Source organism: Amblyomma mixtum, chromosome 5, assembly GCF_055824585.1.
Source record: "Amblyomma mixtum isolate Tamu chromosome 5, ASM5582458v1, whole genome shotgun sequence".
Lineage (NCBI taxonomy): Eukaryota > Metazoa > Arthropoda > Arachnida > Ixodida > Ixodidae > Amblyomma > Amblyomma mixtum.
The window spans coordinates 30,767,224-30,794,851 of NC_143016.1; the positions used below are offsets into that span (position 1 = coordinate 30,767,224).

The following is a 27,628-nucleotide window of genomic DNA, read 5'->3' on the forward strand; positions in this document are numbered from 1 at the left end:
TTTTTCACCTGCTTGAGCAGATTCAGGTCAGGTATTTGGCACATCCCCATTTAGGGATGTGCAAAGAGTCTCAGTCTAAGCTTCTGTCATTGCTATGCTCATGGGTGCATATTGCCACACATCATGCAATGCAGACATGGAACACCTTGAAGTGCTTTGAGGTGGCACCTGTAATTCTTATTTGAGCACAGTGGCTTTCAATAACACCAAACCCGCATAGAAATCGATTCAACCTTTAATCACGTTTTGTACACCGTAAAAATGCAAATCCACAGCCAGGCAAGAAATCTCCAAAATGAAAGGACAAAGACCATTCTTGCAGAACCAAGGCCTGAAAAGTAAAGCATCTTCAAATAACGCTTTTAAGTTTGCGTATGTGCATCATATTACTGAATACAAACACACAATCAAGTGATCTAGTGTCTTTGTACCAAGGACATGAATGTGGCAGCTGGACCTACTATACTAATACACTACACAAGTGAGAAAAGGTACGGCCACAAAGGTTAACAGGCTTGGCTGGTGTGAAAAAGCAAAATAACTAGCAGTCTGCAACTGCATGCTCGACGGATATGCAGCTAGGCACTTTTGTGGAATGCAGCGTGAACGCATGCTCAACACCGCACGGGCACCTCACGACAGAAATAACCTTGTTTCCTATTACAATGTAAAGAGCAGCATTGTGCACGAGGTTAAATAGTAGTGCATATGCAGTATGCAACTTGCTAACAGCGTGCACTCTGGGATGAAGCATGGCAGTGGTCACTGGCACTGTAGGTTTAGCTTTCTTCAAAGAAATGCTACCAAACATAAACGAACAGATAACACAAAAACATTGTCAGAGCACAAGCAGCTACATAAAACTCAAGACACCCAGACACCTAGTTAAACATAATATGAAGTTTGATTGATGCAATTTTTGAATGCTTTGCACTCAAGAGGAAACCCTGCACCCATTAAAATTTCAAAAAAGCACAGCAGTTCATGTGCCTTTCGAAGATAAGCATGTTCCACTTGCACCACAAGTGCTTTACAGAAATGACATTCGTGTGCCCACTGAGAAGCACTGCCTTCGGTGGTAATAACAAACTTTGGCCTTCAGACAATGCACAGCTCACAGAAACTGAACTGCAACAATGTCGGCAAATGCCAGCTGACAATGCCCACAGGTCAGTGCCAGAAAGAATGGCACTGATTACAATAACACTCCATGTAAAAAGAACCGTTCCGCCAACAACCACCTCCACAGCTGCTAACATTCAGTTAAACTCATGACCCTTCTCTAACCTAGACACAAGTAGAAACGCATTACAAAACTTGAACTTGTTTACCAGGCACACAGATTTGTTGGGTTTGTGGAACGGCTTCTTAAGAGCAGATTGAAGTTTAATATAAACAGCAACAGTGCCAGAAACACTAAGTTATTATGCCCAGGAACAAGCATGCTACACATTAGCACCTGGCACACAGGGTTTCGTTTGGTGGCCAAACAATTTCGGCACATTTTTTTATTTCTCCATCAGACTGCTCACACGAATCCCAACGTTGCAACTGTCAATTGTATGCACCATCATTTCATCTGTAATCGAACCCTTTGAGGGTTTTTGCCATATATGTACGACGGCGGTTTTCCGTCCGGCAAGGTCTTTGCCATACAGGGACAGTTTCAACCCTCCGTTTGAAATTTTGTGTGTTAATGACGATGGATGCTACTGGGAGGCGCTGCCACCTCTTACGACTTAAAAGAAGCATTTGAAATTTGATTGTGCTACCTTTTTGCGGAGATAAACAAAACTGATTTAGATCTGCAGCATGTCTCGTGGTCTGCAGCAACACCCTTTTGAGGTTTTGGTTTCGCCGTGTGATTGCAATGGAGATGCGCGAAACTTGATTTCGATCTTTACTGCCGCTGCCCTTGGCTTGTTTATCACCGACGCTCACGAGGTATTACCAAGTTTCCTTAGAGTTGTTCAGATGAAAGGCAAAGTGGCGAACGGCCGAACGCACAGCCACTTCTCTTGACAACGACAGCGATGACTCTTCCGACTCTGATCTTGTACCTATTACACATTCAAAATCCGTAATAAAGTAATTTGACCATCTGTAAAAGCTTTTTAAAAATATTCAACCCTCAAAGGTTTAACTGAACAGCTTGGAGCATTAGTAGGATTACACTATGCTAAACATAAAGCCACACGCACTGCCAATACCAAGCAGAATGCACAGAACACAGGCAATTTAAAGCACGACAAAGTAAGAACACGGACTGCAGATGTAGCAGGTGCAAGGGGGGTTTACCAACAACACTGCCATGTTCATGTGCTAAATGAAAGTACTACTGCCATTATCAGAGCAAGTGTGTCGATGTCTGTGTGCTGATCTATGGCTATGAGTGACTTCATTTAAAACCACATAATGTTAACAAGGCATTAATGTTGAAAGGCAGGTGTTGGGGAGACAACACCCCGTAATGCAGGGAGGCGATTACACAAGTGCACGCATGCACACACACTCAATAGTAATGAAACAGAAATATGCGGGAGGTACACAAAGGTTTTCTATGTAATCGTTTTCAGTGGTGACAAATGGTTCATGCTCAAATCACGAACTACAAGTTTTCTCAACTACAGTTATCAACATACGAATGTGACCAGTTGTGAACGATTGTGTGTGCCTAAATCATACAGTTGAAAGGAGACAAAAGGTAAGGCAGGACTGCATGGCTGCCACCACCTTTCTAGCATCCACCCACACTTAAGTGAAAAGCTCTTCCCTCTTGACAACAGGCAATAAAGAAGTTATGCATCACATGTAGGACACTGCTGACGTCATTAAGAAATCAACAAAAAAGAAACAGAAAAAGGAGAAATTCCACTAACACATACGGTAAACTGGGACAAAACACCGGGAGTGGGATGTTCACATAAATAAACATGACCAATTAAAAGCATGCCAAAGACAGCTGACAAGAAGAGCAAAATGTGTGCTTCCTTAAAAAATAGTGGATACTATTTTCACAGTTTTAATGCACACAAACAAGGACAGTAAAACATAGCAGCATGTATGTGCACAAGTCAATAATTAGCTCCAAAGAAGATGGGAGGCTTCCATTACTCTACCATATCATTTATTTTGTTCTACAAATGTAAGCATTGGCTATGAAAAAAGAGCTAAAAGGCAGGAAATTACTGTCATACCAAACAGTAAATAAAGCTCACCCAGCCATCAGCAAAGTTATATCTAAATGTATTCATCTTTTCTTCAGAAGTACAAAAACAAGCAGCAAATGCTACAACAGAAAGCAGTAGACAAAATAAGGCAGGATATATGAGATATTTATGATTTTTTTTGGTAGCAAAAAAAAAATATCTATATATATATTAAATGAAAACAAATAAAAGAAGCAAGTTGTGCTGATGTTAACAAATAGTAAACAAATATGATTTTGTACAAGTGGCACCAATTCGGCAAAATTCAAGAGGACAAAGAAAACGGCAAAAATGAGAGAACTGGAAGAGAAAAGCAAGAAATCCCCATTTTTTTTTTCCAAGTTTTTTAAATCAAAATGAAAAAGTTAGTGTATGCCAAGATATTTCAGTGTGGTTTCTCCACAGGATAAAAGACAAGGGACACTTGCAGTTAAAACTAGACAAGAAACAGCTCCACGAGCAACAAACGAGTGACAACAGAAGTAAAATGAGACGTGCACTCGGCAATCCCATGACGAGGACACACTTGAGAACAGAAAGGAAGAGCAACGGGAGAGAGGACAAAGAAAAGAGGTGATGAATATCTGATGGCACAGTTTTGTTGTCTGGGTGCGATGACATACTCCTCCAAAAGGGGCCAGTTCACATGATGCTGCACCGATTTGGGTCATTTGGGTCCACCTACAAGAGCAAAACAGGCAGTGAGTGGGGAAGTTCCACTCCAGGCACTGGAAAAATGCTCATTCCAATAAAGGGGCAACAACAGAAATAATTTGACCACACGGCAAAGGCAACATGTCAGACGCCAAGCTAGCAGACAAAAACTGGCACCTGATGACTTTGTAGACATAATAACCTTTGTCATTAGCAGCCTTGGGACATTTAAAACTGCATCATACTGCCTTCACACCAGATTCTGACAACAAACAGTGCCTTTGCAAATAGTGCTACGGTGAGGAGGATGGATCACTTCAAGTGTCAAAAACGGTCACTATTTTATTGTTACTAATTCTGCAGTGCACAGCAGTCAGTGACGAATGGTGGCGAGATCTACCTGGAAATATCATGGTCCTCCGGAGGTACAGTTACCTTTGTCAAAAACTATAAGTAAATAAAACTGCTCTGAACACAGGTGGTGTGGCATGTGGGGCTTAATGTCCCGAAGTGATGAGGGGGACGCCGCAGTGGGGAGCTAGGTATTAATTTAGACTGCCTGGCGTTCTTTAACACGCGCTAGCATCGCACAGCGCATGGGAACTTTTGCATGTTTGCCTCCATCGAAATGCGGCTGCCACTGCCGGGATTGATCCCACGACCTTGGGATCAGCGGCTGAATGCCAAAGCCACTAAGCCACTGCACTTTGGTTCTGAACAAAGGGAGCACTGCAGTAAATACAGCAATTTTACAAGAGGTTCTTAAGAGAATTTTTTCACCTATGACAACGAATCATGGTAGCCTTGAAGTAGAAGTGCCATTTTGACAAAACACAAATACTTTTCACAAGCCTGACACTCATTTGGGTTTGTACACTGCATACAAACACTGTAGTAAGTGGACTTCCCATATAACACAAAAAATACCATGTCAGACAAACGTGGAGTTTCATTAACAATAAAAAACTCTCCTTATACATGCCCGCTTTGTCAAAGAAGACATTTTCCACGATTCCTGGCAGCACTTTCCAGAGCATTTATGTGCTCCCCTAAGGCTCTCGCTGCTGACAAGCTGCTTTAACGGCATGATGCAACTACAGTCGAGCTCACCTATAATAAACCTAACGGTCATGCGGACTTCATTTGTTGTATCCAAGGTTCATAGTAACTTTTGCCCATTGCTTCATCGCAGTCGCTGTGTTGATATCGTCTAATCAAATAATTTATTTGAGCTGCAACATCGCTGGTTGTACTGCATCATCTAAATATCAATGCGATGACTACTTCGAGGCATGTTCACAAATGAAGTGCAAGCAATATAAAATTGGAATGAGGATTTCTATGAGCACATCACTCGATGTGTTCAGACATGCAGGGCACTTAGCAGCATGATGGGTCATTTTTAAGAGCCCACTGGCAGCTTTTGTAAGCTACGAAAAAAATACATCCATCGTCTGCTCAGTCGTACGTTTCAACACTTCGTGGTGCAGCACAGGAACAAATAAAATGAAACCTAATTATTTCAAACTTGAATTCAAAATTCGAGACAATTCTAACTTTGCGACTAGGTCTGTCCATGCTCCATTGGAGTCTAAAATATGGCCTGTTAATTCAAATGTGAATTGGTTTCGCCACCCATAATTCGAACTACTCACCTCTGCACCTTAGATGCCAAAGCTTCTAGGACAGAAGGTATTGGCAGCTGCCTTCCAGCAAAAACAGCAGAAGGCAATCATGGAATTTTTTTAGAACAAAATAGGGTAGTCTCACCACCCAACTGCTTGCCAATCACAGTGTACCTCATTCATTGCTAGACTGAACTCCGGTTAATTTAACGCGCGTTTGCGTCCCCTTGCTGTCGTACTAAAGAGCTTTTACTGTATATAATGGCACATGTCAAATTCGTCCAAACATGCATAAAACCGGTTGCAGCACGTGTACAAAGGCCAGCCTATGCCGGCATACTAACCACGACAGCGCAAGCTTACCTTTCAGGGTTACTACAGCAAAAGCTCGTTAATTCGAACTTCATGGGACCGGGAAAAACGTTCGAATTATCCGATGTTCGAATTATCGAATGGCCCGAAAAAACCGACAAGAACCATTTGCATTACGGTGTATGTAGGGTATTTACTCGGTGTATGTAGGGTATTTACTCGCGTAACGAACCCACTCACATAATGAACCCACCCACCCCCCCATTTTTGCCTAAGAATAAAAAAAAAAAAAGCGTCAGTCGTTAACGCTTCCCTCCGTTTGGCACCGTCACGGCCCACGACGCATTTCTTGGCGGCGCGCCAAGATACTGCGCAGAGATAACATCACTTTTGACGTTAGCTCCAGCAAGGGGTAAGGGAACTTTGGCAGAGTGCCAGCGCTTGTTCGGTTGTGCAAGCCTCGTTTTCAGCACCGTCACGGCCCCCAACGCATTTCTTGGCGGCGCGCCAAGATGCTACGCAGCGATAACATCACTTTTGACGTTAGCCCCAGCAAGGGGGAAGCGAACTTTGGCAGAGTGCCAGCGCTTGTGCTGGCGTCTTGTTCGCGGCTGAGCGCGTGCTTCCGTTGGCGATCGACCGATGGGTGAAAGCATGGACGACACTCGGAAAGAAAAAAAAAGTTTTTCGCTCGTAATTTGTAGCGCCTGTCCGAAGTCATAGCCTTCATGGGAGTTGGCTGGGACCGCGCTGACAGTGCTTATCCGTATTTTCGAATTAACAGGGCTCGAATTAACGAGCATTTAGTTGCGAGTTCCGGAGGTTGCGCGGAAAAGAGGGTAGGCAGCCGCCAGCGCGGTCCCCTTCCTTCCGGTGCCGCCGGCCACCGCGCCAGTGATGGCGCCATTTAAGCTTTACCCACTCTTCCAAGGTTTTATCTAGTTCCATCTTCTGTCCCCGTTTAGGACATACGCAGCCTCTAACTATGCGGAGGAGGTGCTTTTTTTTTTTTGGCCACATGCTGTGTGCCAAGCCGCCCAGACGCGGTGGCGCGTAGTTCGAATTATCCGTAACGGAACCGACTCGCTTTCGAATTAACGGGCTTTTTTATACACAGATCTCTATGGAGCTTGGCCGAACCAAGTAGTGTAGTTCGAATTATCCGAAAATTCGAATTATCGAGTTTTGAATTAACGAGCTTTCACTGTATTTCTGCGCTGACATCATGCAAATGCACAGCACGCGCTGGTTTTGCAATGATGCAGTGCAACCAGTGATGTCATAGCACAAATAAATTAGTCAATAAATGATGCCAGAAACAGGCAAGAAGTGGAAGAAAATTGAAACCGGAAGTAATTAGCAGACAATTTGCCAATGAGCCTGAGTTGTCTCCGGAAATTCAGGTTTGGTTTTGGTTTGGTTTTATGGGGTTTAACGTCCCAAAGCGACTAAGGCTATGAGAGACGCCGTAGTGGAGGGCTCCGGAAATTTCAACCACCTGGGGTTCTTTAACGTGCACTGACATCGCACAGTGCACGGGCCTCGAATTTCTCCTCCAAAGAAATTCAGCCGCCGCGGCCGGGATCGAACCCACGTCTTTCGGGCCAGCAGCCGAGCACCATAGCCAATGAGCCACCGCGGCGGCAATTCACTGCAGTCATTAGGGGATTGCCGATTATGCGCAGCTTGTTGTTTTGATCTCCGGCACTGCATCTCGTCCTCATCTAGACCGCGTCTCCTCCCAGTTTCCAGCCGCCCGGCGCAGACACGCACATCAAATGCCATGCAGCATATCTGCGCATACCTAGCCAACACATGTCCCCAGTCTTGAATGCTATCCTTTTTCATTATTTTTCGGTCGCCATACTCGTTCTGGACAGGAGTAGACTGAGAGGTGCTCTTTGCTCTCTATGTCTGCAGGCAGTGCAAGTCTGTTCAACTGCAGAGGTCAATTAATTTATGGCAGCTACTCTTGAGTGGTGAGTTTGTTTCATGCACTATTATATTTTGAATGTACATAGCACCATTCTCATTTTAATAAAAAGCACATGGCTGTTCCAGTTGGCTCAACTCTATCTGCCTTGGAGAAATTGCTAAAATAGCTGCGAACACAATAATGGTATTCAGTCTATTATGAAAAGCACATGTGAGGAATCAACAGAATCTCAGTAAAGTCTAATCCAGATAATTTTTTTTTCCCCAGGGAGGACTGAGCCCTCATTACATGAAAAATGCAAGACGATCGACTGCGAATGTCGCAGCCAAGCACACACAACTTTCCAAAGCTAGAACCACCAAAACCAAAGACACCATGGAACGAAGGTTTACGTTGTCGTGGAAGATGTGCTCGCTGCTGAAGCCTGCTGCACCCCCAATGCCCGAGCTACGCTCTGTGAGGCGGCTGAACTGACGCCGACGGCTCTCCCGATGGGCCACTTCCTGGCCGTCTGGGTTGATCAAGACTGTGCGCTTCTGCTCTCCCTTGGGCCACTTTGTGTTGCGCATGACCAGATCACCCGGAGGGTTGTGCGTCACACCACAGTCGGGGCTCCAGATCTGCATCAGCATCAAGGCAGTTCGTCATGCTAAGTAAGTTGGGAGTGCACAAATTATGCACAGGCACCCATTATGTGAATAGATATGGTATGTTCAGAGATACAAGGGCAGTGAAAAGCTGAAGACCACCAATGTCTCAATAACAAAAAAGAAAAGAGATTTTGATTCCAGATAACAACTGAACCTTAACATACATTCACTGTGTTGTCGGATACCGATGGGTCATGTCCCGTAAGCAAGCTGGGCGGCAACGATGCTGAGTGACGTGATGAAGCCATGGGATAGCTCAGTCAGTTCAAAAAGCTCGTGAAAAGCAACTATGCAAGGTCACTATTGCGATCTGTTGGCAGCTCAAACAAGCTAATTTCACCAGTGGCCCACATGCGGGTCACACCACACCCAAGAAAATTTAAGGGTGGCCCACCGGTGGGCCACGACATGCAGAGATTAAAGGGACAGTGAGGAGAGCTCTATTAATATTTCTTTTAAAGAAAAATCCAATAGTTCGGCATTTCATTGCTTTGTTTCCACTTGGCCGGCAGCGAAAGATGCATTTATTTCTAAGAAATCTGGATTCGAAGTTGAAAAAGTTTTTCCCGCCGCTCTGATTCAAACTTGGGATTCTCTTATGACGACACAGGACTAAGTGACGTGAAACATGACGTGCACATGACATAATGCAGACTCCGTGATTTCTGGCAGCCAGCAGTGCGGCCTAGCAGCAGCCGAAAAGAAAGCTACCGCCGGCCGCACCTTGAAGGCATCTATCAGCTGTTGCGGCCGTCGCTACCATTGCTTCGTTTACGTTTGCACCGGAGTTTTGCCAGCGTTACGATGGATCCCGTTCTCGAAGTTGTCAACGAAGTTCTCGCAAATAGACACCTTTAGCATACCATGTACCTTGTTACCGTTAGCGGAATACCGGGAATCTGCCTACCACCGGTGAGCAGGCACTGATTGGTCCCGATGCTGCAGGCGCGCGTAGCTACCGGGTACATGGCGCCATCTGGCGACGTCAAGGAGATTTGTGCATGCATTGGCTGCGCCTCAGTGATTAGTGGCCTCTCGTGTCTTAGTGTTTCTAGAGCCATTGGATCTAGCAACACTGTTTTGTCCTATGACGTCATCACTCTTGTACTTGCGAGTTTGGCCTGTGGCGGTGATACCTGTATTTTGGTTCTTGCTCTTTTCTACGTTACGAGAGCTTTGTTGTCAGTATGAGTGGCGTTTTTGTAATCAGGAGCTGGTATTCTGTCGATAGAAGCCAACTTCAATTTCTCCTCAGTGTCCCTTTAAGACTTCAAAAATCGCTGCTGCAGTGAACGTGTTAAGATGGCAGGCACAGCAGTGGTTCTCCACACTAGTCATTCCCACCGTACAGTAAGGAATGAAAAGATGACAAGGAGATTCTGACAACAGGCATACATACATTGATGGTGGCACCCGGTTTGATCGTGTAGGTGCGCTGAAACTTGAATGTGAACTCGTCATTGCCCGCTTTGCTTTGAACCTTCCAACCGCCCAGAGGCACCTCCTGTGTAGTTTTCCAAAAGAAAGAAAGCGCAAAAAATTACTCAGGTGGGGGATGCACTAGGTGGCATGGCATGAAGAAAAGTGAGTGTGCTTGGTTTCGTGGGGTTTAACATCCCAAAGTGATCCAGGCTATGAGGGATGACGTAGTGGAGGGCTCCGGATTTCGACCACCTGAGGTTCTTTAACACGCATTGACATCACATGGTACACGGGCCTCTAACGTTTCGTATCAGTAAGTTACAGTTAATCAGTAATCAGGAAGTTAGTTAATTTATGACTTAGTGCAGTGGCTCATTTTTGTTTTGCTTGTTCTTTATTTTTGTGCTGCATATCTAATCAATAAATTTTTGAAAAGTTTTGCACACACAACTCTGCAGTTTCTTTTCATTCAGAGGTATAATTATTAAGCTACAGTTTGATGTATTGCAATGCGCAGTGCACTGAACACTTCTTGAAGAAATAATTTTTTACTTTAATACACTCAAAATCAGTCATTTTTCGCAGTAAGGAAAGAATTGCGAAAATAATGAGAGTTCCATTCTAACAAAGAAAGACTTGGGGAAGGGGGGGGGGGGGGGGGGGGGCTATTGAGAAATATACCTAAATTGGAAAATGGTGCAGAAAGGCAGGAACACTGACCTTTGTTCCCTTGTTGTGGACGGTAACATATCTGCCATCAATGCAGTGGTCTGACACCTCAATGTCTCCTTTTGCAGATGCAGTCACTTGGGCATCGGTGTTGCTCTGTTCTTCGTGGTGTGACATAAAGGTGCGCTTACGCTTGGTGCCTCGGTGCGGCGTCACGAACATCTCTGTGCTGCCTGCAGGGCTGGAAGCTGGGCACAGGAGGAAAGGAGCACACAGCAGATGTCAAGAACACGGCCAGCTGAGTAGACAGCAAAGCACTTCATAACTCTGAGGCATGTTATGTCCTGCACGAAACAAACTTTTATGTCCCGCCTGACTTTTACTTTCTACTACACAGCACTGTAAACAGAGAAAGTGCTGCATAGCTGGCAGCTATTACACAGGCTAATGCAAAATAAACAGAAAAGCAACTGTATGCATGGACATAATGCAGGGAACATGGAAACCACACTTGGCAAGCTAGTCTTAAAAAAATTTTAAGGGGGGACCCTGGTTTTGAAAAAAAAATTTTATTAATCTAGATATAGTAATGAAATTTTCAGGTCACATGTATTTTTGTGTGCTGATTTTAGATATGTCATTTAATTTTGTGTAAAACAATTCCTTGGGCACTTATGCAATTTTTATGCAAGTCTTTTGGAGAGAGCATATAAGAAAATTTGTTGCAGGAAACTCGCTGAAATGCATGCCATTGGGCTCTCTTGACACCAAGGAATGCAATAAGGGTAAAATTATCATCCTGGCGATCATAGAACTTGAGTTACAGGGTACCGAAGCTGCCTCTTCACGAACAGGAATACACACTTTTCTTCTCATTTCTGAAGCGACAACTTCAAAACTCTATAACTCAAGTTCTATGATAGCCAGGATGATAATTTTACCCTTATTGCATTCCTTGGCGTCAAGAGAACCCAATGGCATGCATTTCAGCGAGTTTCCTGCAGCAAATTTTCTGCAAAACTTTTCCCAAAATACTTGCATAAAAATCGCACAAGTGCTCAAGGAATTGTTTTACACGAAATTAAATGACATATCCAGAATCAGCGTACAAAACTACATGTGGCCTGGAAATTTCATAACTGTGACTTCATTAATAAAAATTTTTTTCCAAAGACCAGGGTCCCCCCTTAATATAGTGAAGAGTGGATTATGGGTACATGAACAACGCCGGCAACGAAGACTCGGCCACACGTAATCGGGAAAACAGCGGGGCGAGAGGCAGGGTTGCACCCTAAGAGCAAGAGCGGTTCTCAGCACAAGTGTCAGGAGGCCGGCTCCAGAGCTTCATTGGCGTTGGCGCTTCGTCGTCATCTTCATTCCAATAGTCACAACAATATAATTTTCAGGGAACTTGAGTTTTTCGTGCCGATTTCAAATATGCCATTTAATTCAATGTGAAGCTAGTGCTCATGCACCTATGCAACTTCTTGCTGAGAGCTTTCAAGAAATTTTCCTACATGAAACTTGCTAAAATGCATACTATAGCTTTTCTGTGATATCAAGGAATGATAAGGGGTAAAGTTATCATTCTGCTTATTCTAGAAATTGAGTTACAGTCGAACCTCGATGTAACGAACCTCAATGTAACGAAATTCGCGATGTAACGCATTTTTTTCATTTCCCAATCACTTCCCCATTGAAAACCATGTATTTTTTTTTCGCGATTTAACGAAGTAATTTTGCTCCGCACTTTCGATGTAACGAAGTCCGTGCGCATCGCATGCATGTGCCAGGAGCTACCTTGACAATCGAATGAGAGCTAAAAGTTTAGCCGAGACGAAACGCAGTTTGTATTTGCCCTTTTACGCGCCAATTTTGCCGGCAGTGTGCGAGAACGTACCGCCGCGCCATCTGTCGTGCGCATACAAGGCCCGCGGCATGGAAGTTTCAAGACGCGCCGCGCCATGACGCCACTGGCGAGCTGTAGACTCTGAACGTGAAAGCGCAAACCGGAATTTTCTTGCAGCGTCCGTCCGTTCGTTTTTTTTTTTTTTTTTTGCGTGCGATGTCCTTGTAGACAACAACAAAAAGAAGTCTTCAGTGTTGACAAACTCGTGGAGCTAGTGTGGTCGTACCTTTAAAACGGGTGAGCGGCGAAAAAAAAAAAAAAAAACGTGCCCTGGCAGAGGAGGCGAGTGGCGAAGGGGGTAGAGGGGAGGCGTGGCGTGGGAGGCGTGCGCGGTGCATTCTGGGTGGGCGGCTTCGGCGCGCTCTCGGCGCGGCCCGCGCGAAATGCAGCCGGCTGCATTCCGCGCCGGGCGCCGTCAGAGCGCGCCGGTAGCCGCCGAACACGCTGGCGATCGGGCGCCGCTGTTTCGCGGACGTGACGTCGCCGTGCCGCGCGCGCACGCGCGCTCGCGCTACGTCGGAGTATAACCGCGCCGCGAGCACAATCCCACCGCGCCGGCGTGAGCGATGCGAACATTTTTCTTTATTTTTCTCTGATGCGTCCCCGGCTGCCATGGAGGAAGGAAAGAACTAAGGAGAGGCCCTGACGTCACTTTTTGTGAAGCCGCCCCGCAACCGGAAGTTGGCTCGGCTCTCCTCACTATCTTCTTTCTCCACCGAGCTACGGGGCGGGAACCGCGCGCTGCTCGCAAGCGCTTCGTAAAAGAAAGGTATAAAAAAAACCGCGCCGCTCGCCGCTACACTCCTACACCTCTCTCCCCGCAAACACGCACCTAGACACAGACCGGCGCACAGGTGCGGTGAACCTTTTCCGACGCCAGGCGAAGAAAGACGACATGGCGCGCCGCTTATAGCTCAGCTCACCATCCTCATCGGGCTACCGTACACCCGCCGTGTGGCCTTCGAAACGCGAGCTCAGCATCGCCGAGAGCGGCTTCATGTTTCTGTGCTGCTTGGTGAGGTGCGAAAGTTCGCTGATCAAAACAATCAACGCTTCTTCGCGTGTCGAAGCGCGGTTCCGGAGTGCCACCTTTTCGCGAGATTCATTTCAATCCATCGATCGCTCCGCGTAACGACACCAAGTTTGACGAACAAAATATCAAATGAGCGGTTATTTGCTGCATTTAAAAGCAATCTTAGATGCGTGCGTAACGTCACGTCGCCAGGCATGTAGACTTTAACACGCAAGGCCGAACACACCGTGCCGAAAGCCCGTCCACCGCCACCGAGAAACACTCGGGCCCCTAGCAACAACGACGCTAACGACGTCGTACGCCGTTGCTAGTGGCCCGAGTTTTCTTAGCAACAACGACAACGTTGCTAGTAGCCCGACTTTTTAAGCCTAAATTTTGACGTCACTTCCGCCACATTCTTGCCAATGCATTGGGAATACGAAGGGCCTCTCCTTAGTGTTCCTTCCTCCATGCCGGCTGCAAATGTTCAATGCTGATGATGATGATACCAGTAGCGACATCTTGTGGCGGCTTTCAGTACTAGGCGCTGCGCTCGTTCTTTTGCTATGCGCGCACGGAGAAAAATGATGCCGTCGCGGTGTTTGCTATCACTCATTATGCTCCTGATGTAGAAAAAAACATCCGGTGCCCTTGTTAGCGATACTATTACTCGATTTTCTTGCGTATTTCCTCAATAAGTGATTTACAAGCTCCCATCAACAAGCAGTGTTCCTGAACCAGTTATACTTTATTTTGACAGCTGAAACATGGGAACCTCGACGTAACGAAATTCGCGATGTAACGAAATTTTCGGCTGCAAGTAGGACTTCGTTATATCGAGGTTCAACTGTATATGGTTTTGAGGCTGCCACTCCAGAAACAGAAACACAAACGTTTTTTCCCGTTCCTGAAGTGGCAACCTCAAAACCCCACAACTCAATTTCTATAGTAGGCAAGATAATAATTTCACCCTTATTGCATTCCTTGATGTTAAGACAAACCAATGGTATGCATTTCAGCAAGTTCCCTGAAGCAAACTTTCTCGAAAGCTACCAGGAAAAAGCTTGCCTAACATATTACGTATGTGCACAAGGAATTATTTCACATGAAATTGAATGACATGTTTAAAATCAGCACAGAAAAATACAAGTTCATCTAAGATTTCAGAATTCTGACTTCATTAATAGAACCAAGACCAGCTCCCTCTGTTAAGCCTATACCCTGCTCTACAGATTTGTGTACAGTCATCATGGCCTAATATAGGCTGTAAAATGAGTTGCAAGAACCTCTTTCAAAAAATATAGCCAGCCACAATGACATAAATGGGAAAACACAAACAGCCCCTCTCCACATTGTCTCCTGCCAACCGAGGCTTCACAGCCCAACGCCAACAACAACGCTGGACACTTTGCGATAATGGGCGGTTTAATGCTAACCCATTTAAATAGAGAGAAGCAACGCGTACTTGGAGTGATGTTCAGGCGTGTCTCTTCGCCCTCCAGCAGCTTGCGGTAGGCAGCGATCTCGAGGTCCAAGGCCACCTTGATGTCCAGAAGATCCCGGTACTCAATCAGTTGCTGCTCCATCTCAGCTCGCAGTCGCTGTATCTCTTCTTCCTTGGCGCCCAGCGCTCTCGTGTGCCAGTCACGTTCCTGCTCCAGCAGCCGCTCCAAGTCTCGGACACGCGAAGACAGCGACTGGTTCTGCACACAACATGGACAGTCAGGTGCATTAGGAACTGACCAACTGTGTGTGCATTAAAAACATATTCACACTTGAGGCACTTACACCTCCAGTAGTGCTTACAAACAGTGCCCCATTTTAAAACGAAAGCTAGCAAGTGGGTGTTCACCAAAACCCCTTGCACAAGGCTGTGCCTTCGACAAAAAAAAAAAAAAAGGAGGGGGGGGGGGGACAAAAACTGCCAGAAAAGGTGTCTTGGACTAGTTTTGCAGGAGCAAGCGCTCCTATGTGTCCTTCCTTTTTGTGTTCCGTTTCTTTGCACACTTTTGCCGATGAAGGAGCTAGCCCATGATTAAGGCCCCTAACTTTAAGCAGAAGTAAATGTTAATTTTGTGAAATGAGAAGAAATAATTCAAGAAATTCCGCGGGAGATATCAAATAATGCTTCAGAATACACCTTGTGTTATATTTGGAACCAAAGTATGAATATAGCACGCATTCTTCTTTTTTACACACTTTTCAGGGTTGTTAAACGACCTTTGCCAACGCTCCAACTTGAGAACTACTAGAAGCCAGCTTTTTAAAGGTGCACTGAAGAGGAATCTGAACTCGTCTTTTTGCCGCGGAACTCAATCTGCACGTTCCGAGCATTCTTAGAAACTTAGATTTATTGCCGTGTGGGTGATTTTCCTAATTAAATCGAATTAATGTCCGGCTCCCGCCTTTTTTTTTTAATTCTCCCTCGTATGGTGGGCGGAGTCGACGAACGCGTGGAGTGCCTTTCAGCCAGTCCCGCGGCGGCTTGCCGCTCTGCCATCAGCGGAGTAATACGTAGTAGTCCGTAGAAGCAAATAGTCCGCACGTATTTTTATTTCTGCGGGCTTATTTTGCGACTATATTATCTGCGAATGAAACTATTTATTCACGGAAACCTAAAAAACATAATAAAGTGAAAGCAAAGCCTCCACGGAGCTGGCTGCAAGGCACTCCACGTGTTGGTCGACTCCGCCCACCGTACGAGGGAGAATTAAAAAAAAAAGGCGGGAGCCGGACGTTAATTCGATTTAATTAGAAAAATCAGCCACACAGGGCAATAAATCACAGTTTCTAAGAATGCTCAGAACGTGTAGATCGAGTTCCCGCGGCAAACAGACGAGTTCAGATTCCTCTTCAGTGCACCTTTAATGAACTTGGGATATGCGTACAACATACAAGTGCAAAGGGGAAGGCGGCTTCGTCGCACGACCCACTTGGGAATAGCTGTCTAAACGCACACGCCGTGGCCTCTGCGATCAGCTCCAGCTGCAGGCAACGGTGCTTAATTGCGGAGGCCACGCACGCGCCCAGGAGCTTCCATGTGACGCCCACGGATGGCACCCGAGGACGCGGCTCATCATCATCATCATCAACTTTTTCCTCCGCTGCGAGCTCCCACAATACTTATCGGCATAAGTATCACCAGCTCCAGCTTTTTGTGGCTGTCAAAGGCACAGGAGTTGTGGTAGCGTGTGAGAGCACCGTAGTTGTGGGTTTCGTGTGCTGCCGCCAAGCGTCGCAATTTTAGCACCACGGGCAAGCACCTTAATAGCTACACGGCTGGGAGTTTACTCTCGAACACCGGAAGCGTGCGTTGGGCAGGAAATTCGACATGGCCGACAAGTGCGTCCAATGACTGCCAATGATGGTGCAACCAAAAGGATGCACTAAGGAACACAAGTTGGAAAAAGAGTACTTTCCGAGGTAAGCCGTGCAAGTTTCCTGAACCGGAAAAAAAGCTGCTTTGCTACATCATGGAAGTGCAGAACAACAGCTACGCGTTGACAGCGATGCTGTGCGAGCGATGCTGTGCGACTTCTTGTGGGATGAACGTGCACCAGAGCACAGCACCAGCTAGGAGTCTGAAACCTCCACAAGTGACGACTGAATGTAGAATAAATGCCGCCCATTCCCTGATTGCTGTTTATACTTTAAAAAAAAATTTTTTCCCACATCGTATGTATGGGCCACACCCTGAAAATTAGCCCTCGAATCTGAAAAAAAAAGTGTGGCGCTTATACACGTTTATACGGTATATTCCTTTTAAAATTTTTCGGAATTCCCAAATACCCTTCTCGTGTTGCAGTTAAACCTGGATATAAGTAAAGTGAAAAAAGTCCAGGATATTTCTTTACATCCAGGTTTTCATTGCATGCAGTTTTCACGATAAGACCAGAAAGGACAATGCAGACTGGAAACCAAAATAAGAAATGCATGTAGGTGAAGTCAGCTTGAAAACGTTTACAGCAAATTCCTGTTACTCTAACTGTATATTCGTGCAAGTAAGGTAATATAGTTACTTTTCCATTTTATTGAAGTCCCTACTGCTGTCCATAACGACAATAGCGTCGACAAGTGCTTAAACTCGCTATTTTTCGTGCAGTTGCAGGAAACTAGAGGCCTTACCTGTAGTTTAGAGACTTCAGTATGTGCACTGGGGCATGTAAATTTCATGTTTCCTCCCAAATAGAAATCACTTAGCACATGTGCTGAAAGCATTATGCCAGCATAAGGTGTGCTTCAGCAGCTTACCAGGGACTCCAGCTCTGCTATGCGTGAGTTGACACCTTCCAGACGTGTCTTGTAGGTGTGCAATTCATCCATAGTAACAGAGGAGTCTGAGGAGCGCCTATCAAGCAGGTCCTGCAGGTCACGCATCTTGGTTTCATAGATGCTCTGCATTTCCTCCCGGTTCAGCCGCATCTGCGACTCGTACTGCTCGCGGAGCTCTTGCAGCGTGTCGGCCAGCTTGCGCTCGTAGTTCTCCTTGAGTCGCCCATCAATTTCTGTTATCTCCGTCTGCTTCACCACCCGCACTTCCTCCAGCTCCTGTCGGAAAACAATGAAAACACCACCATGTCGAAAAATGGACATTTTCCAAGGGGATTAGCAGCGCACCACAGATGAAGACTAGCCAAGTCGCACACACATACTGAACTTTGAAAATTCAAAAATATTGTCCACGTCAGACTATGCAAACACCAACTTAAAAATTTCAAGCGAAAGAAAAATAAAATAGTAACACAAAAAGTGGAGGGCACACAAGCTCCGCATAAAGGGGGAACGAGGGTCATATCTTGCTGAAACTTGGCATGTGGGTATATCTTTGAATGTTGATTTCAAATGTGCACTCAGAATTTAAATATCTCATCTGGAACAAAAGATATGGCAAAATAATATATCCCAAATAAGTCCTTTCTTACAGGCTGCTATGGTAATTTCTTAATTCAAAAACCTAGTTTTAAAAATATGTAGTCATTTCTAAAGGTCCACTGCGTATCCTAAAGCTAAGGAAATGCTTACTGAGTGATTATATAGGTCATGGATGAATAGCAAAGTTGGAAAAAAAAAAAAAACAAGGTGGCAGTAATTAGCTTTACTTTGACTTAACTGCTACTCTATCAGCTTAATGAAAATAGCGGAAAGCTTTAGGATGTAGCTGACGTTTTGCTTAAAAATTGATACAAAGTTCACTAAAATGCATTCATGCAAACATTATCAAAACTTCCGTAAGGCAAACGCATTTGAAGTTTGACCATATGTTAAAAAATGAACGGTCAAAAGCCTCACTGTGATTATTTCCCAGTAATGATGACATGTCCTTCTCGTTTTTCTAAACTGCCTTTGGATTCTGAATATGTCAACAAAGACAAGTATCACAGGCCACCTGAGACCAAGATCATCATCATCATCAGCCTGACTACACCCACTGCAGGGCAAAGGCCTCTCCCATGTCTCTCCAATTAACCCTGTCCTTTGTCAGTTGCCGCCACTCTATCCCCGCAAACTTCTTAATCTCATCCGCCCACCTAACTTTCTGCCGTCCCCTGCTACGTTTGCTTTCTCTTGGAATACACTCCGTTACCCTTAATACCTGAATTCCTAATGGCATACATTATCTTGGTCTTAAGAGACCAAGATAATGTATGCCATTAGGAATTCAGCAAAATTTGGGACTTTAATAACCCTGTCACACGGACACTTTCGATGCTCATTGAACTCGATCTGCATCGAGATTTTCGAGCACGCTCGAAACATCCGGTGCTACACGGGCATTTTCAATGCTCCTTGAGAAGTTTCCCTCATGTGTGTTAGGTGGCGCCAAATGTTTCTCCAACAGCCATAACAAGGTGATGTCCGGCAACACTGTGCAGTCGGGGGCAGCGGCAGCCAAATCCATAGCCAGACGTGCGACGCACCTCTGTGCCTCTGCTGTTGTGCGATGGAACCCGAGGGTCCGCAACGCCTCCGCGATTTCTGCGTAGACTACGTCGTTTCTCTTCTGGTGCTGCAAATTATCTAGGTGGTCTAGCCAGCAGTCGATGAGAGCGGCTGTCTCGCGCTCAGTGTGCGCGTTGACGAGCAGGAGGACGCCATCTTTGTTGTTTACACTGACGGCGAAGCTTGGAGCGTGGTGCCGAGATTATATATAAATATGTTTGCATATAAGCAGGCATAGTGCCTGAAAATGTTTTGTCTTGCATTTTAATCAATTACAACAACAATAGTTGTAGTTTCGTTTTGTTAACTAGTGTTTATTTTTATAGCTTCGTGAGAGCGAGAGTGCTTTCGATTGTGCTTGGAACCTCAAGCACTCTTGAGGGGACGGCATCGAGTCAAGCAGGATCGAGCTCGATTGCGCTTGAAAGTGGCCGTGTGACAACCGTCGATCTGCATTGAGTTCGATGAGCATTGACTCAATGAGGATCGAAAGTGCCCGTGTGACAGGGGTATAAATCTAGCCAAGACATTAGCAGTCCTACACTAGTACAGTTTGGCTTGGATATAACGAAACTGGAAGAAGTCCGCAATTTTTCGTTACATCCAGGTTTTCGTTACATGCAGATTTCGTGTGAAGATTCAAATTGGCAGTGCACAACAGAAACCGAAATAAGAAAAATAGACAGTTTTAGCTGTGTGTCCGCAAGGGCTTAACGTACGCAAGGAGCGAGCTGGGACCATAGTGCGCATGCGCAGAACACAAGTGCGAGCCATGCGTCTTGCGTATGTACACAAGCCAGCGGACTTTGCGTTGCGTTGCTTGTGTGGCTTGCGTGGATTACGTTGGCAACATGGCGGCATCCTGCACGCCGCTTCGTACCAAATACTGCATCGCCGCTGCATTTTTCGACGCAATAGCTTGCTCTAAACAATTGTATTCACTTTTTGCACATTCTCACCGTTCCATAATGATATAGGTGACAAATAGTGATCGTTTTTTAGATAAATGCAAGAATTTCTTGATGTTAAGCCTAACTATCTATGGCATACACTGTCGTCATAGCAACGACCCCCGGTAAAGTACTTCTCCAACTTTGCACTAGAATTTATGTTTTCATACGATTTAATCGTTTTACACAAAAAAAAAAAACAAAGCCTTCGAATGCAAACACCACTGCCACAGCGCACAGCGCACAGTGTAGGAGCTTTGACTTGCTGTCGCTAGATGGCGCCACAGTATGTTATGCTTCCTGGGCGCTACGCTAGCCACTTTCAACAAAAACTGTCGTTGCCAGGACGGGTGGCAGTGAGCGTAAGGTCCGCCCGTAGTGTACGCACAGCTTTTGCGGATGCACAGCTAAAACTGTCTAATATATGTGAAATAAACTAGGAAATGTTTACACTTATCCCAATATCACTGGCTGATAGCGCGTCTGCGGCAGCAGCTGCCATCGAGACCTCGCACAACGCCGCAACGAGTGGGGTGGAGTGAGGAAACACAGCCGGGCTAGAGGAGAGCACGCGCAGCCACGAAGGCACGTGCTTCTTCTCGCATGTTTCCTTTCTGCACCACCGTCTCTTCTTGTTGCGTCCCCTCTCCCGACACGGAAGAGCTATTGGTGCCGGAATTATGCGAGCAACCAGGCAGCGGCGGCTATGTGCACGCGCACTGCTCGACCCATATCTTTTTGGAGGAGGAAGGAACGTAGCGAAGGAAGCGAGCTTTCGAGCGACACCAAAATAATTGCATTCGGACAAGCAGGCGCGGAGCAAGCGGCATAAAGTTCAGCTTTGTCTCGCCATTCTCAATCATTTTTTAGTAGCATGGGCACACAAGACTTCAGATTTTTTTGTACTTCTAGATGGAGTAGGACTGATATGTTTACAGAGAAGGATGTATGCATAAGCATGCCGAAAATGGGATTTTTAGAAAACATTTTTTCGCACTTTCAGACCTGCGTCCCCCCTTAAGCGCAACAACACAGACTGATGGATGAGATGGTATGACATAATAAGGCTAAAAAAAATTATGAGTTAAGATCAGACAAGACAACGCTCTGTCTTGTCTCATCTTCCATTATCCTTTCGTAGGTACTATTCTAGCCTTATTATTTTCCACTCTAACGGTATGAGGCAACAGCACTAATGGGTTAATGCGTCATTTTCTACTTTGCAATCATAGATCCCCGGTGCGGCAGTTAAGCTATGAGCCACTTCCCTGCGGAGGCAGGTACTGCCACCTGTGGAACTTGCGAGACTCCGGGTTGCTCACCCCAAGCCACTTCTCACAACCAACCAATTCAACTGCCACCTTCCACAGTGGGCAGTTTGCTCACAATCCAGTGAGCAGATTGTGATGACGTCACAATATGACCCAAGTGGCCCACCAGCCACCTAGGATGCTTGTTTTGTTTTTTTTCTTAGATTTTTTTGCTCACAGCCAAATGTGCCGACAACAGCACTGTCTGTTCTGCGACATGAGACCCTTAACGCTATTGCGTTAATATGATGATAGGCAATTGATACAAGTTTAAAAGCATATGCATAGCCACAACCACTACATACACATCTTGCTCCCTTCTGTATGTGTCTACATGGCAAACCACTTATGATACTTGTGTCACTTTTCCCTGTCCTATGGGACTCTAGGTTTTTTTGGTTGTTTGTTTGGCTCATACCATGTACTGATGCAGGCACGAGCCCCAGGGAGAAACAAACATACCTTCTCGTAAAGCGACTTCTGGAAGTCCAACTGCTCATTCAGTGTCTTGTTTTGGTTGCTCAGGTCAGTCACACGCAGAATCTGACCCTGCAGGTCTTTCTTCAGCTTGTCCAGCTCCTTTGCCAAATCATCCCGCTCGGTTTCAGCATCCTGCACACACAACATAGCTGGCGTCCTTAGTGTGACATTGCAACACAGAACAACTCATATGGCAAAAAAATTTAAAAGTTCTGTAATGCGGTGCTGCAAGGCAATAGTTGTCAAAACAATAAAGAACATCAGTTTCTGCAATGTATCTATTTTTCTTTTTGCGACAGGCAATACACTCAACCTTCATCTGACCTATTCCTAATTACCACAGTGTAGACATGTTTCAAGTCGCGTAACATGTACGGCGTGGCAAATATTTTCATGATAACTCAACAAAAGCTTGAAGAACCAACAGATGTCCAGTATAAGGAGAACCGGAGTCTAAAACTTACACCAACCTTGTATCTCTAGTGTCATCGCTCTACAGAATTACAGGATGTGAAACAGTGTTGCACTTTTTTCTTCCTAGTTCACCTTCCGATTAGACAGATTTCTGTGAAAATGTTCAATTTCAAGAATTATTAATCCAGAATAATTAAAGCACTGAGGACAGAACCCATCCCTTTCCCTTGCAAACCTGCTAATTACTCCTTCACCAGACGAGCAAAACAAACAGCTTGTTTAACGCATTTTAAAGAAACAAAATTCATTACAACATTTACCAAAAGGTCAGATAAATGAGAGGGTAATCTGTAAATCTTTAGATTAATGTCCTTCTTATGAAGAGAACGACACATTCTATCCAATGAAATTAAGTAACTATGTCGTTAAGAAAAAATTCAGGGGGGCCCTTTGTTGACCTAACGCGCGGTGAGGTGAAAGCCTTAAGCGCGGTGTTGCTGCTTGTGTCACTGATGTGTGGTTAAGATGTTAAGCTTCGCCTCTAAGAGTGGAACGCGACAGGGTCTTGCAATGCTGCCAGGGAGTCCACAGAACGCCATCGCCCATTTGGTTCTACGCCTTGCTCATCGGTAAATTGGTTTTTGAGGAAAGGAAATGTATCTGTCTCACACATCTAGATTGACACCTGAACCTCCCTGTACCAAGAGAGAAGACAGAAGACAGGAGTGAACAAAGACACCCTAACCCTATTCACTAGACGCGCCTTTGTTCATTCCAAACCATCAACTGGCATGGCGGAGTGGGTAGCCTGCTCATCTCGCACTATGGAGGCACTGGTTCGATTTTCCAACTAGACTAATTTCCTACTCAATTTTATTTATTTCTTTATTTTACTTGGAGCACCACTGTACCATGTTGGTCAAATGTTTAGGGGAATCCCCAAGGGTGGAGTAGATTTGTAATTACTCCCTTATAACAAATCTACTCCACCCTGGGGGATTCCCCTAAACATTTGACCAACACTGTTCCCACTTCGAGTTATTGATCAATTCGCTCTCGCCCTACCATAAGCTTGCCGTCCCGGTTAGCTCAATTGGTAGAGCGACTGCTCCGGTGAAGCGGTGGTCCCGGGTTCGAACCCCGGACCAGGACGAATTTAACTACGAAGTTTCTGAGAAAGCTGTTTAGCTTTCCTTTGTAGCCGTATGGCTGCGCTCGGGTAAATGCCAATGAGTAATTACTCCCTTATTACCACTGTACCATCCCTTTAATTGGTTGCATGGTTACTTGCCAAAGTACAATTGGCTCCGTTTGAAATTCGCGCACTGTGATGTCATGACCATTTCGACAAACTGAAAAGCGTAACATTTCTGTCGACAACTCCTGCTTACAACGATGAGGCATTAAAGGCTTCCGCCTTAAAAAGCCATCTAAGTGCTCACTTCCTGCTGCCCATTAAACAACACAACAGAGCAGGATAATAACTGGCCCTAAAGCACCAGCTGAAAACTGGAGTGCAGAGTCCATGCCCCCCTACTGCTTTCGCAATAATCACAACCCTTCAATCCTTCCTAATCGCATATTGTCAACATCAGCAATAAGGTAAAGCTACAGCAACTTGAGCCCTTTGTAAAAAATAAAAAACAAAAAGCACCTCAAAGGGGACACTCGAGATTCCTCACCTTGAGTTGCGCAAGTGCCTGGTTAAGGCGTCCCTGCAGGTCGACGACCTGAGACTCCAATGTTGTTGCACGTCGCTCAGCAATCGACCACTCTCTCTCACGCTTGGTTAGCCTGCAGGTGCAAAAATTTGAGCTTCAACTCAACACCAACGCATCGACGCAAAATCACAGCTGAACCTTCTCATAAAAAGGTAGCCATTTTTGAGGAGTTTTTTTTTTACTCAACGAGTAGTCACAGTGCAGAATAATAAAGAACTACAAAAAATTCCACAAGTACAAAGAGAAACTCATGAAATAGCATGCGTCAACTGTCCATTATGCTGCTAAAGACACTCTGCTAACTTGTTTGCTGCTCAAGTTGGATAGTATAAAAACCTCCATAACATCAAAAAACCTTCATGCATCCATATTCCTTTGAACTGTCAGCCAAAGGAACAGGGCAGACTCAAGAAAATTCCACAAGGCAGCATTGTCCTGTGAGCATGTCTATCCCATTTCTTCAGCTGACAATTGATGCAACTGATGAAAACTGATGCAAGTGAATACAAGTTCCAACTGTGCAAAGTCTACGTACTTGGTTTGTGTCAGAAATGACCTGTCGCTCCTATGTCTTTCTTTCTCAGCCACTAAGTTACAATGATTCTGGCAGCCATTTGCAATCAATCACTAATGATTTCCACCAAAACAGTGGCACACTTAACCTGGAGAAAGCATGGGAGCATAAAAGTGCGAGTACAGCAATAGGTCAGCGCAAATTTTTTGATATTAGTGGCAAACTCTGTTATGACAGTGCCATGCCACTTCTAGCGCTACGACTCTTGCAGCAGGCAGGTAAATTGGAGCAGGTAGTGTAATCAGTGTGCGTCAAGTTTGGTACCCGTCGATAATAGCCCAAGGTGGTCACAAACAAGGCAACCAATACAGCAGAGGCTATTAGGACAAATTAAGGTCCGAGATAAGTACTTCGACAAGGCACATCCTTCAATTTCGTGAAGCACACATCGATCACATCTGTGCACCGAATTAGGCATGGATGGCTAAGTTTGATGAACTAAGCACATACGTGTTATGGATAAAATAATGTGAAATGCCGCAATGTGACACCATGCAGGCTAAAGAGATGTTAAGTGCCACAAAAAAAGACTAATTCATCCAGCGGCAGACTTCTACCGGCAAGTACAGACATTAGCAGGCTTGTCTGGAGAACTGGAGCGGTGTGGTGTGGAACGAATAAAGTGAAACATCGCAGCTGTTTTCTTAGGGGCCCAATGCTGGCACTCTTATCGCTTGCACGTCTATGCAGCTTCCCTTGAGCGCAAGCAAATGCCTTTGAAAAGGCATTTGCTTGCCCAAGTATCTGCATAAAAATTTAGACTTGGTTGCTTTACAGAGGGTTGCTTGAGAGCTCTAGACAAGCTTGCTCACATCTGTACTTTTCCTAACGCATAAAAAAATGTGTTCCTGAAGCAGGCTCTAATATCCAAAGCAATTGAAAAACACTTAATTAAGACTTGTTTTATGTCGAAGTAGGTTCTGATATCCTTCAAGAAGCCTGCATTTTTCCGTTAACCTTTAAATCACATCTGTTATATTCTGTGTTTGCAATACGACTGCCCTAACAGATAGTGCAAACAAATTATCTTAAGTGAACAAGGACACTAATCTGAGAATCAAAAACAAACATTTGTAGGGTGATATCATGAGCAAAAGTACCTCAGCCTGCAAAGCCTCTACGAAAGATCCTGCCCTCGAAAAGATAACCGAACATACAGCGCTTCTGCAATACTGCATGCAGATAATAAAAACCAAGAAACTTTGCGAGCATCCACAGCATTTGAGTGGCAAATATTAAGCGCGTACTAGGAGTTTCACAACAGTGTAGCCATATATAAAGTACTTGTTACAACAAAAAAAAAAAGGATGATTTTGCAGAGAGTAGCCAGGGCCCACATCTCTACCAGCTTTTTATTGGCGATAGCCATATCGACGCATGCGGCACGACAGTAACGTCACGCACTAAAGCACTTGCCGATATAAGCCGCCACGGCGGTATCTCAACACGTTATCACCGGGTAGATATACAGCTATAGTTTCTGTATTTGACGCGCACAGCGAAGACGGCAGCGTGCGCAGCGCCGGAAGCGACGTTGGGAGCGTCGTTGGCGTCATTTCATTTCCGGGCCGGCTTCTCCGGACGCCAACCGGAATGCCCGATCAGCGCAACTTGGAATGCTAGCTCAACCTGGAAAGGAGTAAACGCTGCCCAACGCCCACGCAAGCGTGCCTATTTCGAAATCAGGCTAACGCGTCAGCTCGCACTATTCAAACATAACTGAAGTCGTTAAGATGGCGCAGAGGCCGACCTACTTGGATGCATCCCAAAATAACGGTGATACAAAAATACAGAAAGGTGCCGACCACACATGGTCTACCGAAACGGCGGGACTCACTTGGCCTGCAGAGCTTCGGCGTCAGCCTGCCACTTTTTGGCCTCGAGTTGAAGCTTCGCTTTTTCGTTAGCTGTGAGGTCAACTGCACGGCGGGCATCGGCCAACTCCCTTTCATAGAGATTCTTGACACTGGTCACCTCACGGGTCCGAGTCTCTTGGCTCGTCTCGATCTGCTGCGTGAGTCGGCTGTTCTCCGTTTCCAACTCACGGACTCGGTCGATGTACGCCGCAAGGCGGTCGTTGAGGTTCGCCAGCTCATTCTTCTCTTGAATCCGGGTGTAACGAGACTGACTCAACGGCGAGCGTGAACGCCGGTCGTGGCGTGAGCTGCTGCGCCCACCTTCGACAGGAGTCTGAAACCCGGCTGGGTTCTCCTCGTTGTCGCCGCGGTCCTGCGACGACGTGCTGTGACTCGACGTCGTCGTGGTGACAACAGTCTTGCGAACACTCCTTGAAGACATTTTCGCTAGCCGGTATCACGGCTCTAGAGCACTGCGGTTCGCGTTCCGTAGAATGTGCGCAACGTTTCACCGCCTCGCCCGAATACCGGCACAGGCAAAATCAAGATGGCGAACTACCGCCCTGCCGCCGCCACGGGAATGGCTCGCTCGATTTCGCGGGAGAGCGGAGAGCCAGAGAATTTCAACTGCAGTACGACTCGGTTCTGTCACGTGAAAGCAGCAGTGACGTCATTGTTGCCGTTTCTTCTCGCTCCACCTTTTCTACTATGCGCGGTTAATTTGAACCTGATAATTTGCAGCCGGTGGGCTGCAGCCGAAGCAGCGTGCGATCTCTGAAAGTGTCATTCGCCCGTTTTATTCCTGCCAAGCCTAGAAATTTTGGGTGGGCGCTCGCCTCGTGTCCATCCTCGTGTGGGTTATGCCATTAGCTCCTGCAATAACCAACTGGGAGCAAGCGACCATTCCTCGACGCAGCGAACGATCATCATCGGTGAGTGCCATGCTCGCAGTTCACGCGTGTAGTTTTTGTCGCCGGTTGCCTGT

The 27,628-nt window shown here is 45.7% G+C and overlaps 1 protein-coding gene across 1 annotated transcript; it reads right to left on the reverse strand.

Moving 5' to 3' along the window:
* Positions 1 to 217: 217 nt before the first annotated feature.
* Positions 218 to 27,246, reverse strand: LOC149341655 (lamin-like). Its single transcript, XM_089543787.1, has 9 exons — positions 26,625 to 27,246; positions 24,175 to 24,286; positions 22,061 to 22,210; positions 17,650 to 17,946; positions 14,864 to 15,101; positions 10,529 to 10,725; positions 9,786 to 9,890; positions 8,129 to 8,356; positions 218 to 3,890 (listed from the first exon to the last, which is right to left on the reverse strand). The coding sequence occupies exons 1-9, from the start codon at positions 27,083 to 27,085 to the stop codon at positions 3,852 to 3,854; spliced, it is 1,827 nt and encodes a 608-aa protein (XP_089399913.1). The 5' UTR covers positions 27,086 to 27,246; the 3' UTR covers positions 218 to 3,851.
* Between the last annotated feature and the right edge of the window lie 382 nt (positions 27,247 to 27,628).

Bases quoted from the DNA above. Each gene is read 5' to 3' on its own strand.
- LOC149341655 (XM_089543787.1), bottom strand. From the start codon at position 27,085: ATGTCTTCAAGGAGTGTTCGCAAGACTGTTGTCACCACGACGACGTCG. The intron at 17,947-22,060 runs GTATGTTTGTTT...GTTTTCCGACAG, and splicing joins AGAAGTCGCTTTACGAGAAG to GAGCTGGAGGAAGTGCGGGT. The intron at 8,357-9,785 runs GTATGTATGCCT...ATGCTGATGCAG, and splicing joins AACCGGGTGCCACCATCAAT to ATCTGGAGCCCCGACTGTGG.